General features: G+C 33.5%; 1 protein-coding gene and 1 long non-coding RNA gene across 3 annotated transcripts; one reads left to right on the top strand and one right to left on the bottom strand.

The window, feature by feature from the left end:
• Positions 1-130: 130 nt before the first annotated feature.
• Positions 131-16,081, top strand: LOC126742146 (rab5 GDP/GTP exchange factor). Of its 2 annotated transcripts, XM_050448717.1 has the most exons (9): positions 131-300; positions 2,480-2,591; positions 8,804-9,019; positions 9,077-9,398; positions 13,879-14,135; positions 14,204-14,361; positions 14,880-15,012; positions 15,066-15,175; positions 15,233-16,081. In XM_050448717.1, the coding sequence occupies exons 2-9, from the start codon at positions 2,498-2,500 to the stop codon at positions 15,968-15,970; spliced, it is 2,028 nt and encodes a 675-aa protein (XP_050304674.1). In that variant the 5' UTR covers positions 131-300; positions 2,480-2,497; the 3' UTR covers positions 15,971-16,081. The 2 variants fall into 2 exon arrangements, with proteins under 2 accessions (XP_050304674.1, XP_050304673.1); XM_050448716.1 differs by lacking the exon at positions 131-300 and having other exon boundaries at positions 2,093-2,591.
• On the bottom strand, positions 386-1,799 carry LOC126742147 (uncharacterized). The gene is made up of 2 exons (XR_007662496.1): positions 1,536-1,799; positions 386-523 (listed from the first exon to the last, which is right to left on the bottom strand). It is a non-coding gene; the product is annotated as an uncharacterized LOC126742147 (long non-coding RNA).
• Positions 16,082-16,553: the final 472 nt, after the last annotated feature.

Below are 16,553 nucleotides of genomic sequence, written 5' to 3'. Positions count from 1 at the left end.
GTGAGAGAAACACTTGACTCATCCATCTCCTTTCAGCAGATCACGTTGTACATACGTCGAACATATCTATTTCTCTCTAAATATGGTTAGTCACACGTCATCTTGCCTAGGGCGGAGCCTATGTCATAACCTCACTTTTCTCCTGTTGTACAAACTTCAAATTTTATCAAAAAAAATAATAAAATGCATTAAGTAATTTCTAATAATTCCTCTGCTAGTTTTTTACACTCAAGGCATCCGGTGAATAGTTTTCTTATGCTGAAACAATTAATGGAACTGCTTTAATATAGGAAAAACAAGGTAATTTTTTAAATAATTTTGAAGTCCATAGACAGTTGCAATATAAAGTGGGACCTCCTTTGTATAATAATTAAAACCTGTGAGCGTCATTTAAATAATTTTATAATTTTTTAATACGTTAAATAAATTCAAAATAGTCCAAAATAAATCATGAAAATAGAATAAACACCTTGTAAAACAACTGGGTGCTTGAGCGACTCCAAAGTAGAGATGGTGACGTGACCTGAAATAATAAAAGTAACCTGAGCACACTAATTCCCGTAAAATTAATTAATTAAAATGAAGTTAAGCAAAACTCATTAATATGAATTAATATGTTTTAAACTTGCTCAGTGATTTTAATTTTACGATAACCATTTAATTCATGTTCACCAACATTTAACCACTTTACTTTAATATACCAAAATTCATTATTCACCAATTTATTACTTTTATCCAATTGTTAAATGTCCCAGTAATGACAACGTACTGATATTGAATCATATACAATTATTGTTCAATATGCCAAAATGTAAGCACTACATTACTCACAAACTGTAGCCAAAATGCTACCAAAAACATTATCATAAAATATGAGATTGAAACAGCAATCTCCGATCTAGACCACCTGACGATAACACACTTTGTACTGAGGGGTGCAATGGACACCAAAACATGAAGGTCCTCTCCAGATACAAAGCCTTGTTAAATACAACGAGCTGTGCATTGGTTCCAGACCAGCTTAGTATCTTAACAATAAACAATCTCCACAACAACACAAGCAAGACAAGCAACAATCGTTCATATAAATATTTCATTAATCACATTTTTAATTAAAAAGGTAAAATATAGGCGTAATCAATAAGATAGAAATAAGCATACTCTGTGATAACACTCACCCTTTCTTATAGTAAAACATTACACCAAACCAACACAGCTTATTTCATGTCGCAACACCCTTTATTGTTTTTATTAAATAACTTCACTCTTTAGTGACCAAAACTCAAATGAATTTTATAAACCAAATATTTATCTCAGACTCTTTTATTGAAACCCATAAAAATAATTCCCGAGGGGAAACGCTAAGTGTAAACCGTATTTGGTTACTTACGGTACCGCTGAGCTAGCTTTAGTTTTGTAAATATCCTGATAAATTTCATCTTAATGACTAAGAAAAATATGTCAGTTCTTTAGAAAATAAATATAGTCTTACATTTGGGTTCCAAGCAGGTCTTTCAAGTCATCTTTATACATACCTAGAGAAGGTGAAACTGAGCTTTATAAAGGAGATTAAGTTCAGACCTTGAGCATTGAAAGTGAGCAGTTTGCTTCCCATATACAGAAGCACAAATACAAATTCTCATAATACTCTTCCAAATTATTAGTTTTTTTCCAAATATCATTTTAAGGAAGGTTACGATTATGCAATTTATAGCATTTGATATAATTGTTATCTTAAAATTTCAATTACTTTTAATAATGTTGAAGGTTAATACTTTACACAAACAAGAGTAAATTGTATTCAAGCTTATGTTATCATCCTTCAGTCTAAAGCTCTTTGCTCACCAAAAACTCTTATTTAAACAAATAGCATGCAATCCTCGAATCATATGTAACAAATCATTATCCTCGTCTTATCTACTAGATAAGAAACCTAATTGAAGTTAAAAACCCACTATGTATTATTTTTCAAAGTTCCCAGTCTTTGTTCAAACAGATAAAAGATAAATCACTTTTACTTAGTGCGCCAGTTATAATTAGCCGTGTGAACTTGAACTTATTTACCAAAATCCAAGAAAGAAGAAAAAAAAGGTTAAAGGACTTAACGAAGCTTAAGTGCGGTCTATAAATCGTTTTTAAAATTTGCACATCAGTTACTTACAAATGGCTGATCCTGGTGAATGTGACTCGTGTTCTTTAGCCAACTCGACGCAAAAGTCCTGCGGCTCTAACGAAATCGCCTCCCAACTGAAATACCCGCAGTTTCCGATAGTGCATTTACTTATGAAAGAACTGAACCTTTGTGCTCACGATCCGATTTTCGTACCTCCTTGGTAGAATCTTAAGGTTTTTCATATATCACAGTGATTCATTAAGAAAAGACCCTGTACCCTAATGGGTTAAAGGGATCAACTTAAAGAACTTATAAAGTGTTTTAATAGTAAGTTTCAAAGTGTTTTATTCAAAAATGTCATTGCAGAGGTCTTATAAGTACATCATGTATGCCACCAAGCAACCCTCCTTGAAGATCAAACAGGCTGACTTGAAATGTAAGGCAGGATGTGGCTTTTTTGGGAATGCAGACTGGAACGGTAAGAACATATTATTTTTCACTTTAGTACAAACTCATGCAGCATCAAAAGATTGAGTATACAAAACTTTCTTCTTTCTTGAAGAAACTGAAGGAAGATTTTACTTGTCTTTAGATGTTTAAATCTTGTTTTACTCTTCTATTTATTTATTTATTCACAAAGTAACATACATATGTTTCGTCTAAAATTTAAAAAAACATAATAGGTAAAGAATAAAAATAAAATATACATAAGTTCACAAATAAATCAACCTAAAATATAAATTTACAAATTGAAAACATATAGAATAAAATGCTTAACCATTTTCTTGATTTTATACAGAATTTATTTAAATTATAAATTGAGTTTTTGCAAAGCAAATCTACCAATTTCACTTCAAAAGGATTTTGGGTCCCGTTGGCAGATGATTAATAAATTATATTAATTAATAGTTTATACTTGAACTTTTAATAGTGGAAATTAAGCTCACAGCAGGTATATTTATAAGTAGCAAGCTCATCAAGTCATGATCAATGCAAACTGACTAACTTAGTATACTATCAAACAATAATTTTCAGAAACTTGTTAGACCTCACAAGCACCATATGATAATCAAATAAACGATTTATTCTTGGTTTACACCAGGTGTACATTTTTGGTTGAACTTCAACTTAGAATTTTACTTAGATTTAATAGAACAACTCATTAATGAAATTTTGTATTTCCTAGGTGTACAACTCAATAAACAATATATATTTAATTTAAGGATCTAATTAAACTAATAAACAATAAGAATCAATAATTAAGGGGGTTATCAAATGATGACCTCCTTAATTAAAAACTCCAAGCAACACAAAGCAGCTCATGAATATTTAGACAAGACAAAGCAATCAGAGAGTATTGTTTTAAATGTGCGTGTCAGAAAAGCGAATTTTAAAATACGAAAGCAGCTTGTGCAATCGCAGTTGGTCCATTTGACCCCCCCAAAAATGTTATCTAAATATTGTCGATTAAAATATTGAAACATCACACGTTATTAGGTCAGGAGGTGAGATATGTTGTATAAATAAAAGGGTGATATCATTAGAGAAATTTTTAGACAGGGTAGCAACAGGATTGGAGATCCTATTTAAAAAAAACATGATAAAAGTATTGTTTAATGCCAAGTATAATAAGACTGAATCTAATTTAGTTATTACAACAGTAAAATAAAGTATTTATTAATACATTACACAATTTGTTTTTGTCCAAGTCAAAATTTAAATCTAAGAGCTGAAAATATATACAGGGGTCGGCATAAGTCAGTTAACGCTGTCCGACGCTTATTCAAAAATAGTGCGAACGCGGCAACGGTGCTTTCCTTACCGAATTTGTGCGATTAGAGGTGGGGAGTATGGTACTTGTCAGTACTTCTTGTTGTTAGTTTACGATTGTGGGTCACCGTATTTCGCTATTTTCAACAAAACGGCGCTCCGCCGCGCTTCGGACTTGAAGTTTGCGAATACCTGAGAGATTGGTATGTGGATAGGAAGAAGAGGAAGAATTGAGTGGCCAGCACGGTCACCCGACCTAACGCCATGTGATTTTTTTCTGTGGGGAGTACTCAAAAACAAAGTGTTCGCCACCCCATTACGTGACATTGAACACTTGAAAATGAGAATTCAAGAGGAATTTGATGCACTTCGCAACAACCCAGAATTCTTTGATATTAAAACCTGCAAAAGCGTAAATAAGCGGTGTCATATCTGCACTGAGGAAGGCGGTCTGCAACTTGAATACAAAATGTAATTTTTAAATCATAATTACTTTTGTATAGAAATAATCAAAGCAATAAACTATTTTTCTGTATTCTTTTTTTTTTCTTTTTGTTTGGTATGCAAATTGGTTAACTGACTTATGTCGACCCCTGTATATGGAGTAAGAGCTGGACACAATAGAGGCCAGAGCCTCATCTAGTTCTAGAGAGTCTGCAGAATGTTCCTACTATACCTGGTGTTGTAAAGATATATTTGTTAATAATAAACTGAACTGGAAGATGTTATTAACTTTATATTGTAAAAGTTTATTAAAGAACTCAAGTCTCTTTTCCGCAAAAGAAAATTATTCAATTAATTTTAAATTATGTTGGAGTACAATACTCTATGTTATGTCTATTATCTATTAGTCTATGTTATTGCAATGTTATTGAGATTTCTTAATTGCTTGTAAGAATCACATAACAGTCACTGAGATTCCGTCTTCACTGTCAGTGTTTTAAAACGTGATTAAAAAAAACAATTTTAGACAAAGAAACTGTTTTATCCAGGATTTTCAAAGAGTTTCTACACTTCTTCCAGGCATTTGAAGTAGTTTCTAGTTATTTTGAAGCAATTTTGAGGTGCTTAGACAAAACTTGATATATTATTTTGTAGATAAAAGACTTTCTTCTAGGAAAGTAATTATTTATATAATAAAGTCCTTATTATATAAATAATTAAACTATGGTATATGTAGGTGCAAGGGCATGTAATTATCTGAAGGTCTTTGAAGTACTACTTGCAGCAATCTCTACACTCCAGGTCTACCATGGTCATGAGACACCTCAGTTGAGTCAATGATTTCCTGTGCGTGACTAGAATTACCCCAGTTCAGAATTGTATGGCACATATTTGCTGAAAAGTGTTTATGGTAGGCAAACGACATAGTGGACAAGGATTTAATATTAAACATAATAAGTATTATACTTAGTTGAATTAGTAATTTCCTTACTACATTCTTTCCATATTAATTTAGTATCTAAAGTAACTCCTACAAATAGAAGTGTGTCATCCATTATTCTCCAAGAGACCAAACAAAAACAAAACATAGGTAAGAACACAAAGTCACGGTCTCAAATCCATGTAATTTTTTCAAAAGCTACACGTGTTTCACTCCTATCGGAGCATCATCAGGCCTAGACCTACACAGATCACATTACAACTCTCAGAGTTGTACAAATTAAAATGTTGTGTGCGAGAATTTCTTTTTAACCTAAAGTCTAACTTGTTAGTCTTCAGTGTACTTAGGGACAGCCTATTGGCCAAAAACTGTTCATTAGTATTTTTTATTACTTTCGCCTATCCATATCTAATACATAATTAGAAGCAGAATAACATGGATAACATTATTAATAGATCTGCAAAAGAGATGGAACATTATCATGGAAAAAAATATTAATTTGCACGAGGAATGCAATGGACCAAGTGTCAATTGATACTGTTCATAAAACCAACATATTTACTGAAGGTACGACTCAATTAGTCTCACACCATTAACATCCAGATGGTATAATTTTAATTTCTGGATAAGGATCCCATGAGAGACCGAATTAAATGCGTTAATGAGGTCATAAAATTATTATACAATCTACACCTGGTAGGATGTAGAGTCAAATTTAATCATTTCATACTATATATTTTTGTATTGTACGTTCCTCCTTCGATCGACTCCGTGCTTATTAAAACGCTTTCTCGAAGCCTTTTCCATGGTTAATGTAATCTATTCTGAACATATGATTATCCTGGGAGACTTGAAGATATTGAACACTCGGTATCTCCCAATAGTAAACGTCAACTTCTAAGTAATTCTTTTGATTTCCTAAACTATAAGCACCTCAATAACGTGGTAAATAACAATCTTCGCTGTTTGGATTTAATCTTTGCAAGTTTTAATATCTCTGTACTTCACTGCGGTGCATCTCTTGTCCCGGAGGATACCTACCATCCTCCTCTGTCATTTGAATTCCATGCAGGCCTTATCTCTCTCAATAACCTACCCCTTAATAAAGCTGAAATAAAGGAATTTAATTTTAGAAAGGCTAACTTTCCGCTTTTGTATCAGCTGCAGCTAGATACTGATTGGTCGCGTGATGTTTTTTATGATATACTGAATAACACTTTCGCTAGAGCGGTACCCTTCAAGGTAAAACGTAAAAGACGTTTCCCTCCCTGGTTTTCGGGGGCCATAATTCGTAATATATATAAAAAGGAAAGAGCATTTCGTGATTTTAAGATTTCCAAGTCTAATCATCATCTAAAGATATTTAGATCTCTGCGCAAGACAATTAAAGCTCCAACTGCACAAGCCTACAAAGTGTACATCCATAGTATTGAGAACAAAATAACAGAGTAATTTTGGTCTTTTATTCGAAGCAAACGTAATCAGTCTCAAATCCCCGGCTCAATGAAGCTTTCTAATCAATCATACAATACGCCTGACAGCATTGTGTCCGCTTTTGGAGATTATTTCAGGAGTGTATACACGAACTCACTTCCCACGGATCATCCTGTCGTCTCTGAACCTCCCTTAACTTGCATAGACGTCGTCGCGCTCACGGCTACCAATGGCGAGCAAGTGTCTCAAAAGCAAAATGACCTCTGGCCCAGATCTAATTCCTAGTTTTTTAGCTAAGGACTGCTCTGTTGCACTTGCAGACCCTCTGCTCCACATTTTTAATCTGATCCTTAACACAGGTATTTTTCCTAATATCTGGAAGCAAGCCAAAGTTTGCCCTATCTTTAAAAAGGGCGATGCTGGAACAATTGAGAATTACCGCCCTATATCCATTCTGTGCGCTTTTTCAAAGTTATTCGAGTTGGCTCTTTATAAATTAATTTTTCCCAAGGTTAAGTCCATACTGACGAACGATCAACATGGTTTTGTTTGTGGCCGCTCATGTACTACAAACCTAGCATTCTTCTTTCAGTTTGTGTGCGAAGCACTTAATGATAGAGGTCAATCTACACAGAATTTCAAAAGGCTTTTGACCAGATTGACCACTTCATCCTATTAAATAAGCTTGAACACCAGTTTGGATTCTCCGATCGCTTGATAAAGCTCCTAAACTCTTATTTAGTTGACCGCTCTCAGTTTGTAGTAGTCGAAGGCTTTAGATCTGCTTGTTTTTCACCCACCTCTGGAGTTCCTCAAGGCTCTCCCCTTCTCTTTAACTTTTTCGCTAATGACTTGATCTCCACCCTCAATTGCTCTCCATAGGATTGACTCTATATCAGATTGTGGTCAACTACAAGAGAACATCAATACTGTACACCATTGGTGCACTTTGAACCGGCTTAACCTTAATATTCCAAGTGTAATGTGGCCAGCTACTTTCGAATCAAAAGTCCAGTTGTCTTTAATTACGCAGTTAATGGAGGGTCTCTGGCAAGGTCTACCTGTTTTAAGGATCTTGGAGTCACCTTTGACCAAAAATTTTGTTTTTTCCCTCACATCGAAGATACTGTTTCTAGAGCTACTCGCATGCTGGGGGCTTTATTATTAGAAATTGCAAATTTTTTTTAAACACTGCCACTACCAAAACTCTCTACTATGCATTTGTTTGATCCAGGCTGGACTACAGCTCCCTCATTTGGTCTCCCATTTACAACCAGCACATTCACCTATATTAGAATCAGTCCAACGGCGATTCCTTAAATGTTTGACATTTAAGGATGATGGAGTCTATCCTCCAAGGGGTTTTGACCATAACCTGCTGCTCTCTAGATATACTGAACGGCCACTTGCGAAGAGGTGAAATTCTTGTTTAATTTACTTAACCATAAAATTGACTGCCCATTCCTTTTGCAAAGGATTTGCTTTCATATACCACGCCCAGGATCTAGACAGTGTCCAAGTGGCTTTTAACTTAGAGACAGCCAGGTCCAACATTCTGTACCAGAGTCCTATTCACTTTATGTGTCAAAACTTTAACACTATTGCTGATTTCTGTGACATTCACCATGACAATTTGGCACTTATTTTGAGTCACCTGCGTATGGTCGGTGTTACGTTATTTAGTTTTTAGTTTGAATACATTTATTTACATTTTTTTCTGCTCTCTTGATTTAAATTAATTCTTGATTCTTATCCTAATTTAGTGTTGATTTTTTATTATTTATTTTCTCAAACTCACTACTTTTTTTTATTATATAGCAATTCTTTTATAGTTTAATTGCATGAATCTAATACAGTTCATGCATTCGTACATTTATATATTTAACTGATTCTCCTGTAACTGGGTATATGTAACCTGGAAATAAAGCCTATTATTATTATTATTATTATAAAAAGAAAAAGAAAGTATTCATCAGTCAATACTTAAATTAATCGATACCAAATTTCCTTTTTTGTGTGATATATTAATCAAAAACATTAAAGTTGTCTAGTCATTTAAATCAAAAATGTCTTAAGCTCTCAATAAAACCAACTTGTATCAGGTTACTGTTCGAAATGTTATCGAAACCAAATGGAACAGGAGAGACAGAAAAAGTCTCGACATTCGCCGTCCCATTCTCCGGGACACCACGGGGATCCCGCCAAAAACCAAATGTCCGGCTTTTCGAAATTCGAGGAAAAGAAAAAACAGCAAACCGACAAAAAAACGAAATACCTGAAAAATTTACCGGTTTTTAGGAAATCGTCGAGTGCCAAGGGTATGTCTTGGGAAACTCAAGTTTCACTGTCCCATAACATAATGTTTTTATTCTTAGACACGATAAAACCAGAAAAGTATTCCATAAGGCAAGCGAACCCGGACGCCGATAAACTGATGGCCGAATTCCTGTCGAAATATGGTTGTCTCGGCGACGAGGTTCGACGTGATTTTTTGAAATGCATCCAAGTGTTCACCAACACCCTCCTTAACGAGCTGGAATCGAAACCGATCGATGAAATCGCGGAAATAGCTCAGAAGTATTACAATTTGTATAATACCAGGATTAATTCCCGTATTACTTATCAGGAACTCGCTACGGACGTCAAAGTTGAATTGGAAGATTTCTTTGAGAAATACAGTATGGTTAGCTTATATAGGTAAGTTCAAACAAATTCATTAAGTGGTAATAGAGTTTGACCTCGGCACTTTTTTGTTGATTTTCGTAATCAAAGTCTAAGATGCTTGTAATTTTTCACGTGTTAATTAAAGAATATTAACCAATCATTGTATTAAATACCTTTGTGATCATGAGTATTGATAAGGGAATAATTAATTATGATTAGATATAGTTTAATAAGGAAATCCCCATGAAATATTATTATTAACACATTATTTAGAAAATTTGAAATGACAGCAGCGGTACACTTTACCTCGATAAACATAGAAATAGACAAGAAAAAATATAGAAAGAAAATATCTTTCTATGCGCGATTAGCACTCACTAACCTTTTCTCTATGTCACTCGGCATCGTTCGGCTTTAGACATTCTTAGGCTAGCCGCATATTGAACGTAGGGCAGCAGAGCACAGCACAGCCGAGACATAGCAGAGGAAAACTATTCCTCTGCTCTGCCTCTGCGACGAGCGCATATTGAACGTAGGACCTTTGCATGTCGTAGCTATTTGTCTCTTTTTGTTATGTATGTATTTACCTATATTATAATATAAAGAGCATAATTAAATTGACGGTACCTATTAGTTATTAGAATTAAATATGACTACAGAAGACGAACTTTGTTTAGATTCAGAATCGGATTCGGAAATCGAGAATATTCTGTTGTATTTCTATTTAGAACGGCGAAAAAAGTGTTTAGGTGAAAGTACTCATTTAAAAAAAAAGAAGAACGCATGCAGAATTTAATCTCTTAAGTGATTTAAGTGACGTTCAAATTAAACAATATTTGTACGCATATAGTCTTTGTGACTTGTATCATATAATACTTTATTTTCCCGCACGAGTTCAATTAGGAGTTCCATTTTTTTACAACAACAGTTGCCACTCTGCAGATAAAACTGTGCACACTCCACAACCGACAGAGGCCGGACAGAGTACTCTGTTACTATGTAGCGCAGGCCTCGCCTCTGTTACGTCCAATATGCGGCGTTTAATTTAATTGCGTGTGTTACAAAATCCTCTGCTGCCCTATATTTTTATAGCTAATGGGATATTTCACAGCCCACAATGTCAATTACTGAAATGTCAGTCGACATTATCGATCTTTTAAGTAATAAGTATGTTTTGTTATTGTTTCTGTTTTCATCCTATATCCATAAGGGATGCCGATGAGGGAAAAGTTTTCTTATAGATTTTTGAAGTCATTTTAGGTATCAATAAGAGGGCGAATTTTATGATGGATCCTCCTAATTTTATCTTATCTCTTTCCCAGTGTCTATTTATAATAGCTTAATATATTTTCTTTTTTTTTTATTTAAATATATTTACTATTAAATTTATATTTTAATATTTGTCTTAAAATATAGATTTAAGATAATAATATTATTAATTTTGCCTTAGAGATGGAAGAACAAACGGTTGAATTAAGGATAAAAGGATTATATATATATATATATATATATATATATATATATATACAGGGTGTCTCCTTTTTCATAGGGACAGTATTGCTATCTCCTATACTATAAAAGATACGAGGGCGGTTAAATAAGAAAAAAGTTGCGGCATTTTATTCTGATTAAAAAAGTGTATTTAGATTTTTTATGCGACGTTTCATTTTTTAGATATCATCCTCAACTTTTTTTTTTTAAATACGGACCTGGATTTTTTATTTTATATTTAAAAAGAATTTTTATTTTTATATTTCCTTTTCAACATGTGGTTAGGAAAAAAATTACGATTTGTTCGATATTTATATTCGAATTACTTTGATATTTTAACGTTTTGCCGTAAGTTAGTTTCTTAAATTAGTTTAAAAGCTTTGGTTGTTTTCTTTTCAAGGAATTTCCTAGTTCAATATTAACAAAATAAATGCAAGTTGTAAAATGGTACGGTATAGTGATAGTGAAAAAAAAGGACATGTACGATGTTTTTATAAGATGCTATCGAAAGGTTGATGATGCAGTAAGGGAGTATGCTAGATTATATCCAAACAGAACTGCTCTAGCGCGAAAAACTTTTTATTTGGTTTCAAGAAACCTCACCGAATTTGGATGTGTATCAAAAAAACGCGGAAAATACCGTGCCAAGAATACACACAACGATGTTAATGTTTTAGCTCAAATTCATCTTTATCCGGAGTCTTCATTAAGAATTATAGGTTCTGAATGAGGGATACATCCTTCAGTGGTCGAAAAAATTTTAAAGAAACATAGGTATCATGACTACAAGTTACAACCGGTTCAGAAACTGCATCCAGGTGATTCAGAACACAGACTTGTTTTCTGCCGTTGATATCAAGAGATGTTAAATGCAGACCCGATGTTCTCTACGACCATTTTATGGATCGACGAAACTACATTCACCAATAGTGGCATGCTTAACCGAAAAAATAAGCATTTCTATGCGTAAAACAACCCACATTTAGTAGAAGAAACTAAGCCTCAAAATCGATTTAGTCTTAATATGTGGTGCGGAATCATGGGTAATAGGCTAATAGGTCCCAAAATTATTGATGGAAATTTAAATGGTGAAAGGTACGTTAACCTATTGACGGAAGTTATGGATGAAATTCCATTGGAAACATTAAGAAGTATTCGGTGGTTTATGCAGGATGGCTGTGCCGCTCACAATTCCGCTGTTGCTCGAGATTTTCTCGACACAAATTGCTGGGTAGGAACAAACGGTTCTGTAAGGTGGCCTCCTCGTTCCCCATGCCTTAATCCTCTGGATTACTTCTTATGGGGATTTTTAAAAAAGATGATTTTTAAAATTGATTTTTTTTTAATAAAGGCAATAACAGTGAAATAAATAATATGGAGGTGTTAACACATCGGGTCACTGCTGCATTTAGAGATTTAGAGCCCGAATACTTAACCCGTTCAATAGAGAATTTAGAGTTAAGGACCGTAAAATGCATTGAACATAATGGGGGTCACTTCGAAAATTTTTTGTAAATAGTGTAAATGTTATTTGTAGAAAACTGCTTAATTTCTTCTCAGAACTAAAAAGTTGCTTTATAAGCAAGAAAAACAGCAACTTTTCTTGTCTAATGTATGTAAAGAGAATGTTGTTTCTTTAGTTAAATCTTATTGTTTTGTTATTTTTTTGGTTAATACACGTTTGTCATTTGTTTGTAAAGTAAATAAAATATTTCTTATTAAAAGTGTAAAATTCTATTTTATTTACAAATTTATTGTTCCCCTTCTAAATCTAAAGCAAATACTCGTAAATGAAAAGAACCATACCAAATTTTCGAATTTCTTTTTCTTACCCAAAACAAAAAAAGGGCACTGTAGTTTTAAAATTTTATGTTTGATATTGAAGATAAATAGGTAAATATGCATTCAAATATTATATATATATATATATATATATATATATAAGAATATAAGAATAAAATATATAATATATATATATATATATATAATAATAAATATGCATTCAATATTATATATATATATATATATATATATAAGAATAAAATGGGCTTTATTACTCTTCACAAATTTTGAAAATACTATATAGGGTGTCTCCTTTTTCATAGGGACAGTATTGCTATCTCCTATACTATAAAAGATACGAGGGCGGTTAAATTAGAAAGTTGCGGCATTTTATTCTGATTAAAAAAGTGTATTTAGATTTTTTATGCGACGTTTCGTTTTTTAGATATCATCCTCAACTTTTTTTTTTTTAAATACGGACCTGGATTTTTTATTTTATATTTAAAAAGAATTTTTATTTTCCTTTTCAACAATGTATAACTTAAATATCTCTCTCGACGTTTCGGTATAAAAATAGCAGTTTTCAAGCTTTTTTCTTTAATACGGACCTGATTAGTGTTTACAAAATTAAAATACCTTTTGAATGCATATTTACCTATTTATCTTCAATATCAAACATAAAATTTTAAAACTACAGTGCCCTTTTTTTGTTTTGGGTAAGAAAAAGAAATTCGAAAATTTGGTATGGTTCTTTTCATTTACGAGTATTTGCTTTAGATTTAGAAGGGGAACAATAAATTTGTAAATAAAATAGAATTTTACACTTTTAATAAGAAATATTTTATTATATATATATATATATATATATATAGATATATATATATATATATATATATGTGCAATCACTGGGAATTTCCCAATTTCGGGGCGTAAATAAGCGTGGATAAACTATACGACCTTATAAACTTAATGATCGTTTTAAACCTGAAAAAAGTAGTTAACAAATTATAGTTCACTCAAAGATATACTCACTTCAGTTCACTCTCAGATTTAATGTTTGATCCTTTTAACTTTATATCTCGATTTATATATTACATAAGATTGGTTTTGAGTTTTTCGATTACTACTTATGATGTTTTTCTTAGATAACTTTAAGTTAGCTTGTAGAATGCTGTTATTATATTATTAATTTATGTAATAGGGAAAATAAGAAGTAAACAAATGTCTTCTCCATTTCAAGTTCCCTTTTCTGTCCTTCGTTCACAAACGACGAAGAAAAAGACTTATCGATACAAGAACGTATCCGAAAACTGACGTGGGTCAACGCCCACCATTTGGACTGTTGCATCAGCGAAACCAGCCTGGAAGTGCGGGATTTGGTCTACACCGCGATCACCGATTTATTGGGAATGGACTCGGTTAAGGCCCCGCAGGAAAAACTTCAGTGTGTCGTGAAATGTTGCAGGAGTGTCGTCGAGGTCTTGCAGCACTGTCAAGGTAAGTAAGAACAAAACTCATGTGGGTGGACGTTTTGTTTATTTTTATGTAATTTTCATTGTTTTTAGGTGGTCCAGTAAGCGCGGACGAATTTTTGCCAGCTTTAATATTTGTGGTGTTAAAAGCGAATCCTGCACGATTAAAAAGTAACATTTTATACGTCACCAGGTTCTGTAAGGATTCGAAATTGATGCAAGGAGAGGCCGGATACTATTTTACCAACTTGGTAAGTAATTTCTTTTTATACTCACTTTATTTTATAATTATAGTAATTTATTTCTCGTCACCTCAGTTTGTAAGTTTTGTTAATATTTTTTTATTAAATATAAGTAAAAAAAAACTACTTCGATTTATTCAGGGTTTAGTATGCGCTTCCTCCTTTGTAGCTATATTTATTAAAAATGGAAGATAGATAAATATTATTGGATTTATAGATTCTTCGTGAAATTCTAAGAAATTTCATGTCATGCATATCATACTTTATTCAAGTAGTTTTTGAAATAAAGACAATTAAAATTTGGTATTTTTTCAACTTTAAGAGGCTACAGATTCATAACTGCTTGTCATAGGATAAAATTATTTCTACATTCCTATCACTTGTCTTTGTTGTTTTTTAATATATCAAAAAAATTGAAGGTTAACGTAGCTGAAAATGTATGTCATGAAATTGATCTTGACTTTGTTTTGATATGTTTTTGAGTTGTTTGATAAGTTTTTAAACCAACAATTACATTTTACTTATAGTGTTGTGCTGTATCTTTCATCGAAAACTTGACAGCAGAATCCCTAAACATGTCAGAGCAGGAATTCGGCGCTTACATGTCAGGAGAGATTACGACGGTGAGTGCTTGGGATTCGGCGTTGGTTGCTTGCGAAGGTAAATCATTATTTTCCATTTAATGTGTTCCGTTAAGGCATATTTACTTATAGGAATGCATCAACTTTGTGAACACATATCCTTATTAAAAAACTTGAAGGAACGAAACCTCTCTATCCAAGAGGAGAAAAAAAAATTGGTGGAAGAACTGAAAAATTTAAAGGTAAATTTTGAATACTTTAATCATCGGAAATTACAATGAACCTTTTTATCGTTTCAGGACCAAATATCGTCTGAAGTATCGTCGGTACTCGAGCGAACCCCACTGGTAATCAAACCGAGAAAAACCCCGATTCCCTTCACCTCAGACACCAAACCGAGCAGCGGGTCTCTAATGACGAACGTCGCTTTAGCCACTCAAACCGCAGCAAAAAACCACGACAAAACCAAACTGAACCTGGACATCGCTCCTTGCATCACTTTACCGCCCATTGAACAACCGGTTGATTTATTAAGTCCCTTCAATGACAACCAGAGCATCGACGGTTTAACGCCAGACGATAACAGTTTACTGGGCTTATCAAAGGTGAATTACGACATCGACTTTTCGGATCTGAGCAACGATAACAGTGTGGCCGAAGCGTTAACGCCAGAAAAACGGTGCTCGCCTACGTTAAGTTTTACTGCAGACCCGTTCAGTCCGATTGGTACTTCTTGCACGATAACTCAGCAACCGTTAATACCGTCCAGTGTTCCGTTACAACTGGAGGTCGAGAGTGAGTCCAAGACGGTTAAAGACGATTTTGTTTTGCCATTTTTGGAGAATTCTAAAGACGATTTGGAGGAGACGCTTTTGGATAAAGTCGAATCTACCCCGACCATCAATTTGCCGCCTCCGTTGAATCCGGTGAAAACCGAATATACGGGGTTTTCCAAGCAAGGGTCCAAGATCCCGAGCATCCCGTGTCACACTGGGGAGTTTCACTCTTTGAGTGCAGACACTTCGAAAAGGGAATAAAGTTTACGTTTACTAGTGATTGTATATTACGTTTTTTTCTGTTGTTTAGTTTTAAAATTAGTAAAGATATTTTAAGTTTCATTCCGTTACAATAAAAATAAGTAAAACTAACAGTTGTTTACTTAATCCTTTCAATCAATCAATCAAATTTCTTTATCTGCCCAATATATACATATAAAGGGTGTTTTTTTTAGTGGTCTGGATTTTAAGTTGTCAAAACTGTTTCTGGTGATTGTCAATTTGACAGTTGGTAATGTATTCGAGGTCAGTACAGTTTGCCATTTCACAATGAATAGACTTACTCCAGAACAACGCTTTCAAATTGTGCAAATATATTTTGAAAATCATAGTTCAATTCGCGAAACTTACTGCAGCGCACGGTAAGTTCATTTTACGGTCGACATAATCGGCCATCCGAGCAAGTTATTCGAAAAACCATGGATCGTTTTCGTACCACGCATACTCTAGTTGATAATACGCATCCACAAAGACGCCATACAGTGCGCACAGAAGAAGTTATTGCTGCTGTGGAGCATAGTGTTGAAGAGGACCCGAATGAGTCGATTCGTCATCGTGCACAACA

Source organism: Anthonomus grandis, chromosome 11, assembly GCF_022605725.1.
Source record: "Anthonomus grandis grandis chromosome 11, icAntGran1.3, whole genome shotgun sequence".
Lineage (NCBI taxonomy): Eukaryota > Metazoa > Arthropoda > Insecta > Coleoptera > Curculionidae > Anthonomus > Anthonomus grandis.
This window is presented reverse-complemented; position numbering and strand designations above follow the sequence as displayed.

What these genes read in the sequence shown, in the direction of transcription:
- LOC126742146 (XM_050448716.1), top strand. Translation starts at nt 2,468, where the DNA reads ATGTCATTGCAGAGGTCTTATAAGTACATCATGTATGCCACCAAGCAA. An exon ending in AGTATGGTTAGCTTATATAG is followed by an intron (nt 9,399 to 13,878) that starts GTAAGTTCAAAC and finishes CTCCATTTCAAG; the next exon opens with TTCCCTTTTCTGTCCTTCGT. An exon ending in AAGAACTGAAAAATTTAAAG is followed by an intron (nt 15,176 to 15,232) that starts GTAAATTTTGAA and finishes TTATCGTTTCAG; the next exon opens with GACCAAATATCGTCTGAAGT.